The sequence below is a fragment of the Pan troglodytes genome, chromosome 6 (assembly GCF_028858775.2).
Source record: "Pan troglodytes isolate AG18354 chromosome 6, NHGRI_mPanTro3-v2.0_pri, whole genome shotgun sequence".
Taxonomy (NCBI): domain Eukaryota; kingdom Metazoa; phylum Chordata; class Mammalia; order Primates; family Hominidae; genus Pan; species Pan troglodytes.
The window spans coordinates 153,927,810-153,949,486 of NC_072404.2; the positions used below are offsets into that span (position 1 = coordinate 153,927,810).

Here is a 21,677-nt window from a genome sequence, read left to right on the forward strand (position 1 = left end):
AAGAATCCCGGAAGCAAAGGTGATAAGGAGACCCCTGCAGACTAGTTTAGATACAGACATACGTATATTGATACATAGCAGGAAACTGGAATTATTACACACTCATTTTACCAAAAAGAAGCATCTTTAGAATACAGAACATGTGTATAAGTAACTTATTGCCACACCTGACTCTACCACCACACATTCATCTGAACTTGGAACCCATCACAAGATATAAATCCAAACAAGTGGTCATATGTGCTATGTACTTATATCACAATAGGTAAATACACCCACATATAGACATAAGTACATTTAAGAATTATATTTAAAACTGTACACACATAAATGGATATAGTTTCAGATAAATCTAGTTTAGCCAAAACAAAAACAGGATCTCCTAGTCTAATAGTTTGTGAAACCGACATAATGAAGTTAATATATTTTACTGTAGGATTTCTTAGAGCTGTCATTTACAGCACTGTAAATTCATATACAATGAGATTTGCATTGTAAATCTCTAAAGAAGGAGACAAGTTTCCTAAACTTGTTACCCATGGCTTCTGAGAAACATATAAAAGCGCTAGGGGAAAATATTGATCTAAATGAATATTTTGTTACTGTCTTGAGTGACTTTAGATAAGTTTTATAACCTCTCTAAACCTTAGATCCCTTATGTGTAAAAGAGAATGTTATTGTTTCTTCTAAAGATACACATATACCTACTTGTCATAGTGAATTACACACAGTAAACATTTAATGAATAACTATATTTTTAGAATGCATATGATTGGTAAATCATAAACATTTAAGTTTCTACTGTTGAAATCAAGCTTGATTCAGGCCTTTCAAGGGCACCGTTAAACTCTTAAAACTAGTTTTAAGCCAGTCAATGTATTCTGTATCAAAAAGTTAACATAGTATGCATTGTAAAGGTATAGGAAACTTGAGAGATCACAATTTGTTAACAGTAAAGATTCAGAAATACTTTTTGGGATTGTTTTTAGAGCCAATGTTAGGTTCGCTTGTTTTGTTATATGACAGCAGTTCTCAAAGTATAGTCTGGTACTCTTTCAGGGGACCACAAAGGCCACCCTTTTCCAGCTACACGTCTGGATGAGTGTTGTGCCAGACCTCTATTGACTTCAGTAGGGACAGGACCATGTTTGAGAGGCCCAAGAAGAGACCTGGAGCCAGTGAACGAGACACAGGGCTTATTGAGGGAACTTACATACAGGACAGTCCAGTGGAAGTGGGCTGGACAGGAGAACCACCAGCAAGTAGTTTATATAGCACTTAGCACCCTCCCGCTAGCAACCTCCATGTGGCAACCTTCATTTAACACAAAGCAAAAGGCATCCATCCCCAATATGGCCTGGATTCCACAGGCTGGGCTGGGGGTTCAGATATTCTTCATTGATAAAGAATGAATCTCTGGGTTGGCCACTCCTGGGTTCCTTAACGTGGAACTCCAAACACACATTCTTCTTAGGCCATACAGGGTCACTCACAGGGTACACTTAAGTTATTGCTGTCAGGTGCTGTCTGCCATACAGTGAGACTGAAATTTTTTTCATATATTTTAACTTAACAATATATTATGATAGATAGTGCAGAAACAGATAATGTGATTTCAGCTATTAAGCCAGACATTCAAACAGATTTTTTAAAACATCAAACAGTATTTTAAAATATCAAAAAATGTTTACCAAATATTTTACAATATAGTTTTATAAAAGCATGTTGTTATGGTTTTATTCTTAAATGAATTAGAAAGTTTTAAAAATTATTCTTAATTTCTAATATAAATTTTGATGACTAGAAGTTAGATGAACAAAAGCTGTTTGGGGGTTCTCTTTCAGAGTGTTAAAGGGCTCATGAGATCAGAGAATTTCTTGGCAATTTTGAAGTTCTGCAAAGATAGCTTTAGAAAATGTGATATTTCACCAACTATCTGAAAAACTGTTTCCCTTAACCTTTTCTTTTTAATTAGGTTCTTTAGTAATCGAGGATAAAGAGAGCCAGCCACAAATGCCTAAGCAGAATCCTGTCGTGGAACAGAATTCACAGCCACCAAGTGGTTTATCATCAAACCAGTTATCCAAGTTCCCAACACAGATCAGCCTAGCTCAATTACGGCTCCAGCATATGCAGCAACAGGTAATGGCTCAGAGGCAACAGGTGCAACGGAGGCCAGCACCTGTGGGTTTACCAAACCCTAGAATGCAGGGGCCCATCCAGCAACCTTCCATCTCTCATCAGGTAAATTTGGAAGCAGGCCTGTCCTCACTTAGATAATTATAGTATAATTGTGTTTAGCAGCTCAAAATAACAAAGACATCCATTTTCCATAATCTAAATATCTGCATTTATAAAAATTTATCACATTAAGGATCCCTGATTTAATGCCTAGTTTTTAATCCGTACTTAAAAAGGATTTAATGGTTTATTGAGTTGATAAATCTATTTTCATCTACCCTTCATTGTCTTTAAATTATAGTGAAGGATAAATGTTTGTATTCCTAAATAACCCAGGCCTGTGATTGATGGGAAAAGTTGTGTGCCTATAATTCCTATATTGGTGCTTCAGAATGATGAATACATTAAGAATCTGCCCTCTGTGAGGATGCAGTGTTCAGTAAACCACATTGCATCTTAGAAATTAGGGCAGAGTGAAATAGAAAAGGGCAGAAGTGTGATTCATTATAATCTACCTTTTTCAAACTTTATTTCTGAGCAAATATACTGTCTACCATTCTTATTTTTACTATAATCCAATTTTTTTTTTTTTTTTTTTTTTTTTTTGAGATGGAGTCTCACTCTGTCACTCAGGCTGGAGTGCAATGACACGATCTCAGCTCACTACAACCTCTGCCTCCCGGGTTCAAGCGACTCTCCCGCCTCAGCCTCCCAAGTAGCTAGGACTATAGGCATGTGCCACCACACCCGGCTAATTTTTTGTATTTTTAGTAGAGATGGGGTTTCACCTTTTTAGCCAGGATGGTCTCGATCTCCTGACCTCGTCATCCACCCACCTCAGCCTCCCAAAGTGCTGGGATTACAGGCATAACCCACTGTGCCCAGCCCCTAATTTTATTTTTTAAGTTGCTTCCCCTGTCACGGGATTCTTAGACACTAACTCAATCAACCATAACAGTTTAGGAGGGGGGCGGAAATCACCTTACATCTTACCAGACCATAAGCATCTTCATGGCATGGTCGACATCTTACATACCGTAGCACATTACGCTGGCATTAAGTGTCATTTTTTTGGTTGTCAGTATGTAAACATTAGTCTGGATGAACGTGGCAAAAGACTTCTATGACTACCTTTATTCTCCCTTAAGGACCATTTTGGGCTAAGAAAAATTATCCCTTAGATAAATTTAAAAGCTTTTCCATGTAATTTCCTAAGTATGTTCTGCTTGTATTTCTATGATATAAAACCCTTCAATTCACAAAATTTTCATGGAAAAATAAAAACATTGCTATGGCTTTTAGGCTTATACTTTTTTAAAGTTTCGAGATTTTCTTATTTTTCTCTAATATTATTTTTCTACTCTTTACCTACAGAATTTCACTTGTTTAGAATCAGCTTCTAAATGTATTTTTCACTGGGTCTGTAATTGCTGGCCACTCTTGAAAGTTAATGAGAGGTAAACCCAGTGCCAACTAATTTTTAAGAGAGAAGCAGTTGACCCAGGTGAGGATAGTAAATTCCAAAAATAGGAAAAATAAAAATAATAAAGAGGATAGGACTGTACTTTATAGCTGTCTGCCTTCACAGTGTCAAAGTTTCAGGTGTTGCTGCTTCAACCTTAAAAGATTATTTGTCCCCCTGTGAATGTAGGGGGAAATAGGCTCCTCTTTGAGAAGTTGTGATCATACAGTTAAGATATACTAAAAAGAATATTTATTTTGCAATACATTCCCAACTGTAGAGAATCAGTCAAGAGGAGACTGGCATATAAGGTTACCTTTTTCTTCTAGGACTGGTCTCAATTTCCAGGGCTAGTATTTATGAGCCCACAGAGCAGGCTTGCTTTCTAGCCTTTGCCTTGTTGCAGGAATCAGAGGACCAGAGAGACCAATAGATGGAACAGGAGGATTTTATTTAAGTGGCTACTGGCCCAACAGATTCACATCCAAAGGCTAGGTCCCAAACAAAGACAGGGCTTGACTTTTATACACACTTCTGAAAGGGGGTTGGCTAATTTAAATGGCACAAAACTCGTGGTACAGGCAAGGAGGCTTACGGAGGCAAAACAAAGGCAGTTTGAATCAAACAGTGACAGATTTCGTAATCCTTAGCATAGCTTGTGACCTTGCAGCTGCATTGAAAGAAAAGCAGGAGCTTATAAAACCTGGAAATTGAGTAATGGTAAGGGGCATGAGGAGATAGTAAAGGAATTTGTTTTTCTTAACTTTGCTCTGAGTGGGTGTTGGGAGAGTCTCTGGAGCTCCTTCCTTTGGGCTCTGGCTTTCCAGATAGTGTTTTCAAGGCTTTGTCAGGGCCCTGCCTATTGCTGGCCTTGGAGTGAGTCAGCTAAGTACAGGAAAACTTGTTTTCCTCTTTTTAATTTCGGCTTCATTCCCCCCTTTGATGCTCCCTGTAAATGAAGTTTAATGGAAAGCATCTCTATCACGTAATTCTTCATGAAAAGGCAGGTTTCTTCCTTTGACAAAGGTTGATATTTAGTTAGAGCCATTAGCTGAGTGGTAGTTTGCCTGGTTACAAGAGTCTCTATGGCCGATTGGATGTTTTTAACAAGGAGGGGTAAGAGACAAGGGAGTATTAAGCAACCTCCTAGTATGGCCAGGACTATTCCTATTAAGGTTTTAAATCCTCTGAGGGATGAAAACCAGCCCCCGAAGAGGGTATCTGGAGACCATCCTTTCTAAGTCTGGGCTGGAACATGGGCTAATTTTTGGATTTTTGCAGTTATATCTTCAATGACCTTTCCATTGTCATCAATTTCTAGGCAGCAATTAGTTACATTGAACTTTCTGCATACCCCACCTTCCTGGGCTATGAGACTAGTCTAAAGCCAGTCTATTTTGAGAAATAGCATTTCTCGTTTTTGTGGCTTGTTAGGCCAGTAGATTTAAGGCCCTTGCAGCGACATTAGTCATGATTTCAAGCACTGTCTATAACGTTATGATGCAGTTGAGCATGTAAATAGGGGTACAGTATCCATACATTCCATCTTCCGCCCAGGTGGCTGACCCATAATATTGGATTATTCTCTCAGGGGGCCATTCATCATCTTTCTAATTCCTATGGTTATGCCCCTTTTGTTTCTCCTTTTTGTTTCATCATAAACAGGGTATCCTAAGGCTTCTCCTTGCCTTAGAGGGATTAGGAAGAAGGATGGTCTGATTGTCCCTAGTACACAGGCCTCTGGCAGCTGCCCATATGCCCATGACCCACAGATCCAGTAGAGGCCAGAGGGTGCCTGCCAGGCATTTGGAGTTTCAAGCTGGTACCAAGAGTGATGTAAAGAGGGGAAACAGGAGAATGGACTAGGGTGGGGTGATTTGGAATTATTTATCCTGCCCCACCATAAAGTCTTTCCTATTGTTTCATTGTAATATTGCTGTCCTAGGTAAGTTAATTCTCCCACCCAGTTGGTAAAGGCCTTTTCCCAGCGAGCAATGCACAATCTCCTGATAATAGAGATTTTTTAAGGGCCAGACGCTCAAGCTTGTGAATGTTGGTTCAGGGGAGAGGACAGTCAGAGTAAAGTTACCTTGGGGCATTAGCTCCTTTGCTTCCTACTGCCATTGATCCCCTATGATGGTTCCTCCACATGCATAGCATGAGGAGACATGTAGGCTACTGACTATGTTTTCAGCCAGTTGGGCAAACAGGTTGCTGGCCAAGGGAGAGGATTCAGGCAACTCCTGGTGGATGTGCTCATAGAATGACTCAAAAACTCGGAACTGTTGGGTTGAATCGGTCCAGGTTTTCTTTATAATATACAGACTGACTTCTGAGTTTACTTTTTGACCTTTGACTTTGAACCCCAGTGTCGTGGGATAGCCTGTAGTCCATATGGGCAGACCTGGCTCTAAGATGGTGAGATGTGCAGGATAGCAAATGCTAGGTTTATGAGTTGGTTTTTCCAGTAGTTTCATATGTATGACTTGCCTTGGTGGTTGTTGATAAGTGGACCAAGTCATGCAGCTCCAGCGGGCTATTAACGGGGACCTAGAGGAACAAACGGGGCACACATTTTTGCTTGGAACAAGTACCATAGTGCCCTGTGGGGCCAATGATAATGGACCACTACAGGATTGCTACCTCCTGGCAAACATTGAAGTATAAGGATATGACCTCCCCATAAGGGGAAGAGGCTTTGATTTGGTTTGGAAGATCCCCTTCCTTAGTATGAACTTCAAACCAAGTCTCAATAGGTGGGGACTTAGGGTCCTAACATATGTAGGGCTGGCTATTTCCTGGGTCACAGATTGAATAGGTTACCTGGTTATGAGCACAAGTTCCTAAGTGGCTCCCTGCGCACTCATAATAAATATAGTACAGCAGAGTCCTAGTTATGGTGCTCCCCGACCGCGTAGTATGTATGCAGTGGGGGCACCCTTCTATGAGTCCATTTTCTGACACTGGTATGAGGAGTGCCATGATGGGGATGAGTAGCAACAAAGTAAAGAGTAGCATGTTTATACCCAGCAGGGACAAAAGAGGTCTTTGCCCCCAGGAGGAGGTTGGATAAAGAGACAGGATAATAGTAAAACAATTAGTATTATAAGGAAAGCTATTGGACCTAAGAATTCTAACCACATTTACTTCCCTGATGGTGCTCACGCTTCGGCCGTGCATAGACTAGTCAGCTTCTGGGGTGACTAGAGCCGGGCTGTTGTCTCCTCAAGCTTCAGCCGTGCATAGACTGGTCAGCTTCCAGGGTGACCAGAGCAAGGCTGTTGACTTCACTGGCAACCTGGTCCCACCGTAGGATCAGCCGGGTCAGATGGTCTGGGTCCTGTTGGCTGGTCCACTTGTCTTGGGCTGCTGGTTTCAGCTGACTGTGGTGGATCCAAGGCACAGTTCCTGCAACTTTAACAGCAGTGGGAGTGGACAAGATTACAGTATGGGGCCCATCCTATATGGGTCCTAAAGTGGTTGGGTTCCATTTCTTAACCTAAACAGAGTCCCCAGGTCTAAAAGGGTGTGATGGGTCTGTTAGGCTTATGGGCATTCTTTCCTGTACCCAGCCATGGATACTTTGCATGGCTATCCCTAAAGCCTGCATTTGCCTTCTTAAGGTTAATTCCCCTAGTTCATGGAGGTCACCTTTAATTTGACCTATGATTGGGGATGGCCAACCGAACAAGATCTCATAGGGCAAATAACCAGTTTGTTTGGTGGGGGTGCACCTGACTCAGAGGAGGACCATAGGCAGGACTTGATCCCATCTCAGATGAGTTTTTTGCCAATATTTCTTCAGTAGCTGTATAAGTGTCCAATTCATGTGTTCCACTTTTCCTGAACTCTGTGGCTTGTAGGCTATGTGTAACTTCCATTTTATTTTTAACAGCCTTGCTAGATCTTGAGCTATTTCGGCTACAAATGCTGGACCATTATCTGACCTTGGAGTCAAGGGCAGTCCAAATCTGGTGATAATGTCTCTTAACAATACTTTAGTCACTTCTCATGCTTTCTCTGTTCTGGTGGAGAAAGTCTCGACCCATCCTGAAAAGGTGCAGACAAGCACTAACATGTACGGATAGCCTCTGGCTCGGGGCAGCTCAGTGAAGTCCATTAGTAGGTTTTTACAGGGTGTGGCTCCTATTTACTGTATTCCTGGGGCCGAGTGGGCCCTTGCCGTGGGTTGTTCTGGGCACAAATTAGATATTGTTTGCAAACGGCTCGGGTGATGGCAGTGAGCCACAGCACATAGAAATGGTGTCCAAGTAGTCTTTCTAGTGCCGTTTTCCTTATATGAGTTCCTTGATGGAATTGTCTTACAAATTTGGGGGTCACTATTTCAGGGATGGCTAGCCTCTCATCAGAGAATTTCCACCATCGTTCTTCAATGTAATGTCCAGTCTGTTTGGCACACCAGGCCCTTTCATTTGGAGAGTAATTTGGGACCTCTGGGAGGAGAGGCAAAGCTAGGGCTTCCTTTTTACAATGTGGGGTAGTCATTCCTGCCTGTTTTGCCTCCATGTCTGCTTTTCTGTTTCCTTTGGCCTCTAGTGTTCCTGCCTTTTGATGCCTTTGCAGTGCATAACAGCCACTTTCTTTGGGGCCTATACAGCATCTAAGAGCTGTAGGAGTTCTTCCTCATACTTTATTTCTTTGCCCCCAGCAGTTAAGAGTCCTCTTTCCTTATATATAGCTCCATGAACATGCAATGTGGCGAAGGCATATTTGGAGTCAGTATAAACATTGACTTTTTTTGTCTTTTGCTAGCAAAAGGGCTCTTGTCAGGGCTATTAGGTCTTCTGCTTTTTGGGCTGATGTTCTGTGGGCAGAAACTGAGCCTCTACCACTGAGTCCAATGTTACTACTGCATACCCAGCCTGCTGGACCCCTTCCAATACAAAATTGCTTCCATCTGTAAAGTATTCAACATCTGGGTCCTTGAGGGGTTGGTCTGTAAGATCTTTCTGGCTTGAGGATACCTCGCCTACTCCATCTACACGGCAATGAAGGGGGCCTCCTGGTTCCAAATCAGTTGGGAGCAAGGTAGCCAGGTTTAGGGTATTTATGTGAGGATTTTTGCATAGGAGCCCTTGGTATCGAGTCATTCTTAGGTTTGATAATCAAGGATGCCATCTCTGATGCATTAAAGTTATAACCGAGTGCAGTACCTGGATGGTCAGTTGCTGCCCTAGAGTCAGTTGGTCAGCTTCCTGTGCCAATAGGGCTGTGGCAGCTAGTGCTTTGAGGCACAGAGGCCATCCTAGTGCCACAGAATCCAATTGCTTGGATAATTATGCTACCGGGCCATGCCATGATCCTATGACCTGAATTAGGACCCCTATAGTGATTCCTTTTCACTCATGGACATATGGAAAGAAAGGCTTAGTTAGATCTCGCAATCCTACGGCTGGGGCCTGAGTTAGGGCTTCTTTGATCTGCTTAAATGCCTTCTCCTGGTCAGCCTCCCAGAGGAGGGGCTCCTTTTCTCCCCTCTTTTGTGGCTTCATATAATGGCTTGGCCATAAATGAGAAATTTGGGATCCAGATACAGCAGAACCCTGCTGCCCCTAGGAATTCTCTTATTTGTCGCTGGGTGTTTGGAGTGGGGAGTGCACAAACAGCCTTCTTTCGCTCACTGCCAAGCCATTGTTCCCCTTGACTTACTTCAAAGCCTAAATATTGGACTCTCCTGGAGCAGATTTGAGCCTTCTTCCTGGACACCTTATACAGGAGATGGAGGAGGTCTTGGGTTCCTTGAAAGCAGTCTTCTTGGGTTGGGGCTGCCAAAAAAAGGTCATCTATATATTGCAGCAAGGTGCAGTTGTCATTTGGCGGGGTGTAGGCCTTGAGGTTTAAAGATTGTGGGAGATTTTTTGAATCCTTGTGGGAGTCTTGTCCAGGTGAACTGCGACTCGCCCCATTTGCGACTCGCAAAATGGGCTAATTGGTGCCAGGTGAAGATAGAAGAATGCATCTTTCAGGTCTAGGCAAGTAAACCAGGCAGCACTTGCTGGAATAAGTCCCATCAAAGTATATGGGTTTGGTACTATCGGGTGGATGTTTACTGTAGTGTGGTTCACAGCACACAAGTCCTGCACCGGCCTGTATTCTCCAGATGGCTTCTGTACTGGCAGGAGTGGGATGTTCCAGGGTGACTGGCATTTGACTACAAACATGATTCCATGTTAGTAGAGTTGCTCACTCTAAGTGTTTGTGAACACCTCATATGGCTTCCGGGAAAACCAGGTACTGGCAAACTAAACTGGGGTTGCCCCTGGTTTTAGCTCTACTACCACTGGCATCTAATCTTTAGCCAGCTCGGGTGGGTTATCTTCAGCCCATACTCCAGGAATTTTATTAAGTAGCCTCTATAATTCAAGTATTCCTGGTTTGTGAGACAGTTCTGGTGGCTTTTTTGTGTATAGCCTCCATTCTTCAGTTTGCGGGACGGTAAGGGTTAACACCATGGCCTTTGGGTCAGTCAGGTTTAGAGTCATATCCCCTTGTGGCCCAAAAGCAATCTGTGCTTGCAGTTTCCAGAGTAGGTCTCTCCCCAGCAGGGGAACTGGGCAATTTGGGAGGTACAGGAATTCATGTTGGACCTCTTGTCCTCCTATAACGAACCTCCTTGGCCAACAAAATGGCCTCTTCTCTGAGACCCTGGTGACCCCTACAATAGTTGTATAGTTTTTGGATAGTGGTCCTATGGATCGGGTTACTACCAGCTATTCAGCCCCATTGTCCACCATAAAGTCCATTAGCTGGTCCCCCACTTCTAATGTGACCATGGGCTCCTGGGGGCCTAAGGAGAAGGAGCCTGGTCTGTCCTTGTCCTTATATTCTTCAATCCCTGCCACCCCGATCAGGTCGGTATCTGGTTCGTTCAGGGTGCAGCAGCCTTTGACTGGTGGCATTTTTGTTTCGTAGCCTCCGCCATTTTCTTCACTGCCCTCTGGACACTGATTTTTTCCAGTGGCCCTTTTAGCATCATGCACATTGGTGCTTATCTAACCTCAGCCGGCTTTGAGCCTCTGTCTGGTTTGGCCCCATCTCCGTCTGTGCCCGTGTCCACATCCGCGCCCTCTTGCAATGCTAGTTTCCCTTACCGTAAGGGCCACTGCTAACATATTGGCCTTTTTCCTAAGCCTCCGATCTGCTTCCTTTTTTGCCTCTTGGTCACGGTTAATATACACCTTGGTGGCCACTCCCATAAGTTGGGTGGCATTCATGCCTGCGAAATTTTTTAGCTTTTGCATCTTCCACCTGATGTCACTCTGGGCTTGTCCTGCAAATGCTGTATTCACTGTGCACTGATTTTCAGAGGCCTCAGGGTCAAACGGAGTGTAAAGCTGGAATGCCTCACAGAGTCTCTCATAAAACTGGCTAGGGCTCTCATCAGCTCCTTGAAGAACTTCTGAGATATTTCCTATATTGATTGCCTTTTTCCTGCCTTCCTTTAGCCCTTGCAAGAGTGCTTCTCGGTACCTCTATAGGTACTGTTAATTGGACTGCATGATTTGAATCCCAGTGGGGGTCTGCTTCTGGAAACTGGCCCTGAGTGTATGCCTGAACGTTAAGTGTGCCTTCAGGTGCACTGGCTTCTAGCCAGCAGAGAGCTGCCTGGATTACCCTCCAGCACTCCTCAGTGTTAAACAGTGTCAAGAGGAGCTGCCTACAGTCTGGCCAAGTTGGATTGTGTGTCTGGAAGATGGATTGCATTAGATCTATGAGGGCCTGGGTCTTCTCCATGTAGGAGGGGGTATGGTGTTTCCAGTTTAGGAGATCAGTGGTTGTAAAAGGCTGGTAGATGAAGTTCCATTGCCCCCCTTGGACTTGACCCTGTTCATCCTAATAGATGGGTCCCCGTGTCTCCCTAAGAGGCATTTGCATAGCCCAAGCATGACCAGATCGGAGGCAGCCCACTTGATCATCTTGTCTTTCTTCCCTGACCTCCTGGGGCTCCGATCTTTCCTTTTGGGGTGAGTCTTGGAGCATGTTACCATCTGAATCTGACTCCTTGGGGGCCATTGGCCTCAGTAAATGGGGGTAGATTAGAATATATGGAAGAGGAATTTCTATCTCCTCTGGCAGTTCCTGCAAAACTGGTTTCTCTTGCCCTTCCCATGACTTCTTCTTTGTCTCCGTATTTGCCAGCAAAGCTGATTTTACTTTCACTTTAGGCTCGGTCTGAGCCACAAGCATTTTGCAGTAAGCTGCCAGGCAGGGCTGCAACCATGCAGGTCAAGTTTGAACTACATTTAGCCATGAGTCAATATAAGGGAATTGGTCTGGGTGCCCTGGCTGTCCTTCGACCCCAATCACCACCTTAAATACATGGCCAATTGTTTCCCTATCTGTGGTTCCTTTGGCTGGCCATCCGACACTAAAAGAGGGCCATTCTATTTCACAGAGTTCTCAACCTCTGAGGGGTCAACTTCATCCCGTAATCCCCTGCATAACCTTTCTTAAAATTCTTTAACATACATTGTAATGGGGTGGGTTTTGACGACTTCCCTCTCATTTCCTCCCAGTTACAGCGCAACACACTCACTCTCACTTTCACTTAAGACCGATTAGACCGTCCCCCTCGCAGGAGTATTTCAGACACCACTTAGCATTGGAGGCTCCGTTTTGACCCCCACAATTACTAAATTGTGGGGCACCTCCCTAAGCCATATGTGGAACACTGCTAGTCCCGGTCAGTCCCATGGTTCTCTCAGAGTGTATGGTCTACGCTAAGAGAACTGCGGCCCCCACACATCACTCCCCGCGTTGGTTCCTCCTGGAACCGCCTCTTTCACATGCATTCACACACTTCCCCGCTCCCAGTTCCTCTTTCTCAACTGACTCTGCAAGCCACTCTCATGTCCTGGGTTGGTTGGGGTGTGAGCTTGTGAGCTTCCCTGACTTTGCAAGCCACTCTCATGTCCTGTGTTTGACCACTAGTTACACCCCAGGAGGTGATCAGGCTCCCCTTCCATTCTTATGGGACAGGTCCTGCCTCGGGCCCAAACCTTACCACAATCCTGTAGTGCACTGTTCCTGGAATCATCCTGTACCTGCTTAGGTTCCATTGTGCTGTTAGGTAGGGTCACGGGAGAGCTGATCACCCCTCTGGGTTGAAGTTCTCCCAGTGGCGCCTGGGGTCACAGGTCTCCCCCGGCCTGGGGCTCCAGTCTCACAGGCGAAGAGACAGTAAACCTTTCGTCTCCAATCCCGGGCGAGCCCCCAGAAAATGTTTCAGGAATCAGAGGACTGGAGAGACCAATAGGTAGAATAGGAGGATTTTATTTAAGTGGCCACTGGCCCAACGGATTCACATCCAAAGGCTAGGCCCTGAACAAAGACAGGGCTTGACTTTTATACACACTTCTGAAAGGGGGTTGGCTAGTTTAAATGGCGTGGCGGGAATCTAATGGCATGAAACTCATGGTGTAGGCAAGCAGGCTTACAGAAGCAGAACAAAGGCAGTTAATCAGTGACAGGTTTCATAATCCTTAGCATAGCTTGTGACCTTGCAGCTGCATTGAAGGAAAAACAGGAACTTACAAAACTTGGAAATTGAGTAATGGTAAGGGGGGTGAGGAGATAGTAAAGGAATTTGATTTGCTTAAGCTTGCTCTGAGGGGATGTTGGGAGAGTCTCTGGAGCTCCTTCCTTTGGGCTCTGGCTTTCCAGATAGTTTTATCAAAGCTTTGCCAGGGCCCTGCATATTGCTGGCCTTGGAGTGAGTCAGCTAAGTACAGGGAAACTTGTTTTTCTCTTTATTTCTGCTTCAGCCTCATTTGTGATTCCTTCACCCAGCCTTCCTGTAATCAACCAGGGTTGTTCTTGGAGACTTTGCTTTGAAAATATGTTTTCTGGCCAGGCACAGTGGCTCAAGCCTGTAATCCCAGGACTTTGGGAGGCTGAGGTGGGCTGATCACTTGAGGTCAGGAGTTCGAAACCAGCCTGACCAACATGGCAAAACCCCATCTCTACTAAAAATACAAAAATTAGCCAGGTGTGGTGGGGCATTCCTGTAATTCCAGCCGCTTGGGAGGCTGAGGCAGGAGAATCACTTGAACCCAGGAGGCAGAGGTTGCAGTGAGCCAAGATCGGAACAAGACTCCATCTCAAAAAACAAACAAACAAACAAACAAACAAAAAACAGAAAATGTTTTCTTCTATGGAGACTCATCCTCTAAGTTGTAATTACTCAGTATCTTAACAGCCAGCTAAGCACCTGAACATGTTTTGGTAATGATATGGCAGACTAGATTTGGATTAAAGCCTTGGTGTGCTGCTTGGTATTAGCTGTGTGACTTTTTTCAAATTATGTTTTCAAACTTTTAGTTTCCTAATTTGCAAAACAAAGGTAATAATACCTACTTCATAAGGCTCAATAACATAATAATATGTAAAATGCCTGCCAGGGCTCAATAAGATCTAAAACTTACTAAGTGTTATTAATATCAACTGTTTTCATTATTAACGATTTGTTCATTTTGAGTACACCCATTGAGCCAGATTACTTGTTCAAATCCCAGCTCCATGCCTTATTGTCTTTGTTAATCTTGAGCAAGTTACTAAATTTTCTGTGCTCTATTTTAGCTTTCTTATCTATAAAATAGAAATAATCTGTGCTTTATAATAATATTGCTAAGAATAAATTAGTGAATACATGTGAAGCACTTAAAGCAGTACCTGGCATTTAATAACTGCTCAATAAGTGTTAGCAGTTATTATTCTACCATCACTTTATTTTTAGGAGGTTTCAAAAGGGTAGTTCTTTGTGAAAGATAATTGTGAAGGACTTAGAAGGATACCAAAGACACATTTTACTTACTTCCCAACATGGCCTAGGTCCAATTCTGGTACAATCTACTTACAAAATCTAGGTGGCAATCCCTCTCCCAAGGTTCTTTCCTAGTAAGGTTCTTTTAAAAAAGTTGTTTACACAAATTCTGAAAGTCTGCCCATCCCCCACCCCTCATTCCCTTATGTAAATCTTAATAATTGATTGATCTGTGGCAGAGTTCTATTTTTCTGTAAAAGTTTTATAAGATAGAGATTTATAATTTGTTTTTCAGAAGAAGATTGTTACTAAATTGGTTTAATTTCTTTTTTCTAGCAACCGCCTCCACGTTTGATAAACTTTCAGAATCACAGCCCCAAACCCAATGGACCAGTTCTTCCTCCTCATCCTCAACAACTGAGATATCCACCAAACCAGAACATACCACGACAAGCAATAAAGCCAAACCCCCTACAGATGGCTTTCTTGGCTCAACAAGCCATAAAACAGGTATATATCTACCTTCTTTTCTCAATTGCTTTTTCTGCTGCTTTCTACTTTCAAATCACAAAGAATTTATAGATTAAGCAACAGGTTATAAAGAGCCAAGAGCAAGCCTTCTTTTTCATTTTTTAAATAAATGTGAATTGCAAAGTTTGATGCTTTTTATCAGTAAGAGAAATTAAACCACTTATGTAGAAGTGATGGCCCAATATAATCAATGACCATAGGTATTAATTTTTATAATATGGTATGGATAACTTTTAGGTGAGTATATTAAATTTCCTAAGATAAAAGTATTCTAACAAATACAAGTTACATTCCACAAAATAGAACAATAAATGAATCTTTGAAGCGTCTCAAGAAGATTTCTTGGAAACAAAATTATGGCACAGTTTCAAGAGGGAATACATATATATCTGATGAAGTTTAATATTTAATGCATATTTAATATGATACAGCTTATTTATTTTTATTTTTTTATTTTTTTTGAGACAGAGTCTCTCTCTGTTGCCTAGGCTGGAGTGCAGTGGCGCAATCTGTGCTAACTGCAAGCTCTGCCTCCTGGGTTCACACCATTTCTCCTGCCTCAGCCTCCTGAGTAGCTGAGACTACAGGTACTCGCCACCACGCCCGGCTAATTTTTTTTGTATTTTTAGTAGAGACTGGGTTTCACCGTGTTAGCCAGGATGGTCTCAATCTCCTAAACTCGTAAGCCACCGTACCTGGCCTCCTTTTTTTTTTTTTTTTTTTTTTTTTTTTTTTTTTTTTTTTTAAAAGTCTCTCTCTGTCACTCAGGCTAGAGTACAGTGGCATGATCTCAGCTCACTGCAACCTCTGCCTTCCGGGTTCAAGCAATTTTCCTGCCTCAGCCTCCAGAGTAGCTGGGATTACAGGCGCCCACTACCATGCCTGGCTAATTTTTGTATTTTTAGTAGAGACAGGGTTTCACCATGTTGGCCAGGCTAGTCTCGAACTCCTGGCCTCAAGTGATATGCCCGCCTCAGCCTCCCAAAGTGCTGGGATTACAGGTGTGGGCCACCATACCCGGCTGTATTATTTATATACTTAGTGTCTTCAGGTAAAAATATTTTCTGTGTTTTGCATTATCTTAAAGTAAAAGTTATCACAGTGTTTTTTCTTCTCAAAGCTCCTATGACAACAGCCTGTCTAGCTGATTGTAGACTGATTTTGGTTTCTCCAAGACCAAAATAAAGATGATGCAATTTTCATAATTCTATAACATCCATTTTAATAAAATCATTTTAATATTTTATTCTAAAAGTATGTACACTCTGTGTCTATACATATCTTCGTATAATCAATTTGCCTTTGCTATATCATCACCAAATTCTCTTAAACAATATTTTAATTATTTAAAATAAAATTCATACCTATTATTTCATCATTAGAAGGAAAGTAAAAAGGACCCAAGCTTCAGTTTGGCCTTAAATTCTACTTATTTTCCTAATAATTTTGCGGCACTTACTTAGTCTTTTCGCATCTCCCTTGCCTCAGCTATAAAATGCGTATCTTGCAGTTATGTTGAGAGTTTATTCTAATGTATATACAAGCACCTAGCACATGCTCAGTACTCAAATGTTTACCTCTTCCCTATTTATTATATTTTAATGAGTAGATACTGTAAGCATGTTTTTTTAAAATGGTTGTTGACCAAAAATGTAAACATGAATGAATAAGTAAAGGAACAAGCCAGGAAAAAATCTACTGGGAAATTGCGTTTAAGTAGTAGATGAGTTTAACAAATTAGAGTATACTCATACAGTGGAATACTTTTCAGATATTAAGAAAATGCAGTAATCTAGATATGATTTTCTGAGTACGTGAGGAAAAGCATGTTATAGAATTTTTGTGAGGTGTTATCTCATGTGTGTGTGTGTTTTCCTCCAGCCTCATCCTGTACATAGAAAAAAACCTGAAACGATCCACCAACTGATTGTTCTTGGTAGAGGAGGAGGAAAGGGGGCATAGAGGTGGGGAATATGAGGGAGGAGTAGGTGGTAAAGAAGACATTCATGTCCAACTTCATATGTTTCTGTATGTAGTTTTTACAATGGAATATATAAATTAGGTTTTTCAAAATTGGAATGTTTCAGACATTTTATATAGTGCTGTTCATTTGTGAATGACCATGTTTGGAAAATACGGCATCTTGCAGTACACTTAGTTACTTTCCTTCTTCCAGCATGAAAATTTTCAAACATAATAAAAATTGAAAGAATTATATAGGGAACATTTTGTTCTACTTGCCTTATTACATGTTTATCTATTCCTTTGTCCATTCATCAAGTCATCCTTTTTTTTTTTTTTTTTTTTTTTTTTTTTTTGAGGCGGAATCTCTCTCTCTGTAGCCCAGGCTGGAGTGCACTGGTGCAATCTTGGCTCACTGCAACCTCTGCCTCCTGCGTTCCAGTGATTCTCCTGCCACAGCCTCCCAAGTAGCTGGGATTACAGGTGCCCACCACCACACCCGGTTAATTTTTGTGTTTTAGTAGAGATGGAGTTTCACCATGTTGGCCAGGGTGGTCTTGAACTCTTGACCTCAAGTTATCCACCCACCTTGGGCTCCCAAAGTGCTGCGATTACAGACATGAGCCACCATGCCCAGCCCATCATGTTTTTCAATAGGTTTTGAGTAAATTCCAGACAGCAGCATGCTTCACCTCTATATACTTCAGCATGCCTATCATCATCTTAATGTGTTTATCTCAGCAGGAATGATAGTACTTTCCTCAGATATTTATCGAGGCCTAATTATCTGTTCATATATGAGAAGAGGAATATAAAATCCTGAAAGTACCAGTCTGTAGCTTAGTATTTTCAAGTATTTCAGATAGGGATAGAAGAAATGTATGTTTTCAACCCTCCATCTTTACCTTGAAGTTGCTATGTATATATTTACATTTTTTTTCCAGTATGTATAAACCTGCCAAGATTGGGTACTGTGATTTTTCTGGTGTATACTAACTGTTGTCTTCCAGTAAAAATCAGTGCTTTTTACTGTTTTGGTTTTTTTTTTTTGACAAGATTAATGAAAATTATATATACTTGTGCAGTCTTTTGCTGTCCCATTCTCCTTCCATGTAAATTACAGTTGAACTCTTCTACTTCATTTTGTGTGAGTGATTAGATAGATGTTGTATTTTATAAGCTTGTTGATAGCCTTTGTTCTTCTCTTCTTGTTATTGTAGTGGCAGATCAGCAGTGGACAGGGAACCCCATCAACTACCAACAGCACATCCTCTACTCCTTCCAGCCCCACGATTACTAGTGCAGCAGGATATGATGGAAAGGCTTTTGGTTCACCTATGATCGATTTGAGCTCACCAGTGGGAGGGTCTTATAATCTTCCCTCTCTTCCGGATGTAAGTAGACACAAAATTTATACTAGCCTCTGTTGAAAACTGTTGGCCGGGTGCAGTGGCTCACTCCTGTAATCCCAGCACTTTGGGAGGCTGAGGCAGACAGATTACTTGAGGTCAGGAGTTCGAGACCAGCCTGGCCAACATGGTGAAACCCCGTCTCTACCAAAAAATACAAAAATTAACCAGGCATGATAGCACACGCCTGTAATCCCAGCTACTTGGGAGGCGGAGGCTGTGGTGAGCTGAGATCATGCCACTGCACTCCAGCCTAACAGAGCGAGACCCTGTCTCAACAAAGAAAGAAAATTGTTAGTGAATTTGGATCTGGTAGAAGGCATGAATTTGTTGGATTATAGGTTGTTTGTTTTTACAAGTTAATTTTAATCCTTTAGAATATTACAACAGTAGTAAAAATAAAAAGATTATGAACATTGGACACATAACCTACTGTCTTTCAAGCCACCGGAGTTAAAGGTGTTTGTAAATGAGTGATTATGGTGATGGATCATGGAATCTAAGCTGGGAAAGGAGAAAAGTAAGGACATGGAAAGATATGCTGGGACGTTGAATGGCTGGACATCAGAAGAGATGAAGACAAGTTTAATGATAGAAATCCTGTTAGATCATACTGACAAGTGCAAAATTACCTCTGGTTTATATTACATGTAAATTAACTCACTCTCCAAACTCTTTGTCAGTATGACTTTTTGTTATTTATTATATTTTTAAATGATTTTTATTTTTAATAGAGATGGGGGAGACGCCCTATGTTACCCAGGCTGGTCTTGAACTCCTGGGCTGAAGGGATCCTCCTGCCTTGGCCTCCTAAAGTGCTGGGATTACAGGCATGAGCCACTACACCCAGCCAGTATGACTATTCCAAAGGCAGAAAGTCTGCATTCTGTAGACAGATCTCCATATATAAGTTGATTCTGTGTTTGATCCTTTTTTTAATCTAAAGTTAGATAACCTACTGTCGTGCACATATACATACGCACCTAATGTTAAGAAGCTTTTAGGAAATCTCTTGTACTCTTTACTTGGATCAAATTACCTATAAGATTGTGAAAATAACTTTATTTTCATTATTTGTTTTTCAAGTTGAGATCAATTAATATTTCCTAATAGTTGCATTGTTAATCTTACCAGAGTCATTCCATTTTTAAAAGAGTTTTGTATACTTTAAATGAGTAGAATACATATATTTTCTCATGCATGGATGGTTCATAGGAAAACTTACATCTAATCCCCATAGTTTTATTTGGCTTTTAGGATTATCCCACAAAGTAAACAACTTTCCTTGTATTAAGTTCTCATAAATTTAGTCATTCTAGTACTTTTTGTACTCTTTGAAAAATATTGGCCAAGTATTGCCAAAGAATATTAAAACAAAAATGACCCTGTATATTAACCACCTGGCCCGATTTCCCTGCCCCCAAACCCACAGGAAGTAAAATTCTTTCTGCTTTTTCCTCTGCAGTCCTCATACAGGTGAACCTTTTTCCACCAGGCTTTCTTACCTGAAATTCCTCTTAGGAATTACAGAATAAGCTGAAATGAGTGACTGTTTTCTCATTTCTCCCAAAGGTGCTTCATAACTAGTACCATTCTAGGTGCATAAGCAAGAAATTGATTCATTATATACAAACTGTGCCCTATGGCTGTAGGACTTAATTATCTTATAGAATCCTGGTTGAACAAGAGTAGAACTATGTTAAAGAATTGAACTGGATTTTAAGCCCAAAGACATTGGTGGGAAATTTGGTATATGTAGGCATGAAAGAATTTTTGTGTCTAAAGTATTAAACTCTTACTCATTAGGGATTTGGAAATTAGGATAAGGAAAAGAAGTGTTATTTGTATTCCTGTTATATTAAATCAAGAATCTTTAGGGTTCACCTTTTCTCCTACAAAACAACAGTAATGTATTCAGTGAGGTTAGTGCTGTAGATATATGGACTTCATCTATTTAGCATATACCCAGAGTATCAGTTGTTAAAGTATCCCTTTCAGAGGATCCACTAGGTCCTATCTATCTGTGTGAGGCTAGATTTTCTTCATATTTTTCAAGCAAAACCATATACCACAATAGATTGAATGCTGTTTAGGGAGACATTAAAGAGATTTGCAAGAAATGTAAAATTGTGATAGTCTTCTCACCAAGTTTATGTTTTTCATATGGCAAGCTTTTGTCGTTTCTTTATAAGAATTTTTTCAATTTTTAAGAGTGTGAATGACATGATATTCCTTTTGACTCCTGTTTTTGAAATAGCGTCCTCAATATTTTACTAAGGTGAAACACTAAGATAGTGAAAACCTTTATTCAAGGTTGTTTATGGGGAAAATATCTGTTAGAACTTCTCAAATGTGGTATCTATGTTTTGTTATTCGATAATAATTAAGTTATTGAAGCTTTCTTATAAATTTAAAAGTAGCTTTTAACTTGCAAAATCAGAATGCCCTGAAATAATTTCTTTTCTTGTAAGATTGACTGTTCAAGTACTATTATGCTGGACAATATTGTGAGGAAAGATACTAATATAGATCATGGCCAGCCAAGACCACCCTCAAACAGAACGGTCCAGTCACCAAATTCATCAGTGCCATCTCCAGGCCTTGCAGGTAAAGTGGGCTTCTTTTGATTTTTGTGAAAGTTTTTCTAGTTTTCACTTTACTTGGAATAAAAAATTACCCCTCTTCTCCTTCTTTTTTGTTGAATGCTTAATCTGAGTTTTTCACTATTTAAAATTAGTATGCTTTCAGAGAAAACAAAGGTTAAATTTCTTTATCCTTTCTTTCTTTCGAGTCACAGTCTCGCTCTGTTGCCAGGCTAGAGTGCAGTGGTGCGATCATAGCTCACTGCAGACTCACTCCTGAGCTCAAGCGATCTCCCACCTCAGCCTCCTGAGTAGCTGGGACTGTAAGTATGCTGCTCTACCAAACGTGGCTAATGTGTTTTGGTAGAGACAGTCTTGAACTTCTGGCCTTAAGCAATCCTTTCTGCCTTAGCCTCCCAAAGCTTTGGGATTACAGGCATGAGCCATCATACTAGGCCTTCTTTACCTTTTCAATTTCAACAGAACTTCTCACCATTATAGTACTTCCAGGGGGAAATTGGTGTTATATTCTTTCTTGTTGATAAGTTGCCTGTGATGTGGTCTTTAAGATGTAATTTGACTAGGGTCAAAATGTATTAGTGACAATAAGTAGAAATCACTCTTCTGGTGATTTGTTTGGTGTTTAATTGTGTTTGTGAATCTTGACATACCTACTCATTTCCTCTGAGAGAAAAACGCTAATATTACTTCTGAGGATGTAGGTACCTTAAACCAAAATATGAAAAGAGAATTTAAGTCACTCAACA

General features: G+C 41.3%; 1 protein-coding gene across 6 annotated transcripts in view; it reads left to right on the forward strand.

Moving 5' to 3' along the window:
- TRIM24 (tripartite motif containing 24) overlaps window positions 1-21,677 on the forward strand; it is a 127,878-nt gene that overhangs the window by 94,678 nt on the left and 11,523 nt on the right. For 3 of the 6 annotated variants that reach the window (XM_054655230.2, XM_016945511.4, XM_054655232.1), the window contains 4 exons: window positions 1,976-2,244; window positions 14,763-14,936; window positions 18,140-18,313; window positions 20,800-20,935. In XM_054655230.2, the coding sequence (XP_054511205.1) occupies window positions 1,976-2,244; window positions 14,763-14,936; window positions 18,140-18,313; window positions 20,800-20,935 (753 nt within the window). The remainder of the gene's footprint in view (window positions 1-1,975; window positions 2,245-14,762; window positions 14,937-18,139; window positions 18,314-20,799; window positions 20,936-21,677) is intronic. The other 3 variants (XM_054655231.2, XM_016945512.4, XM_054655234.1) reach the window with 1 other exon arrangement.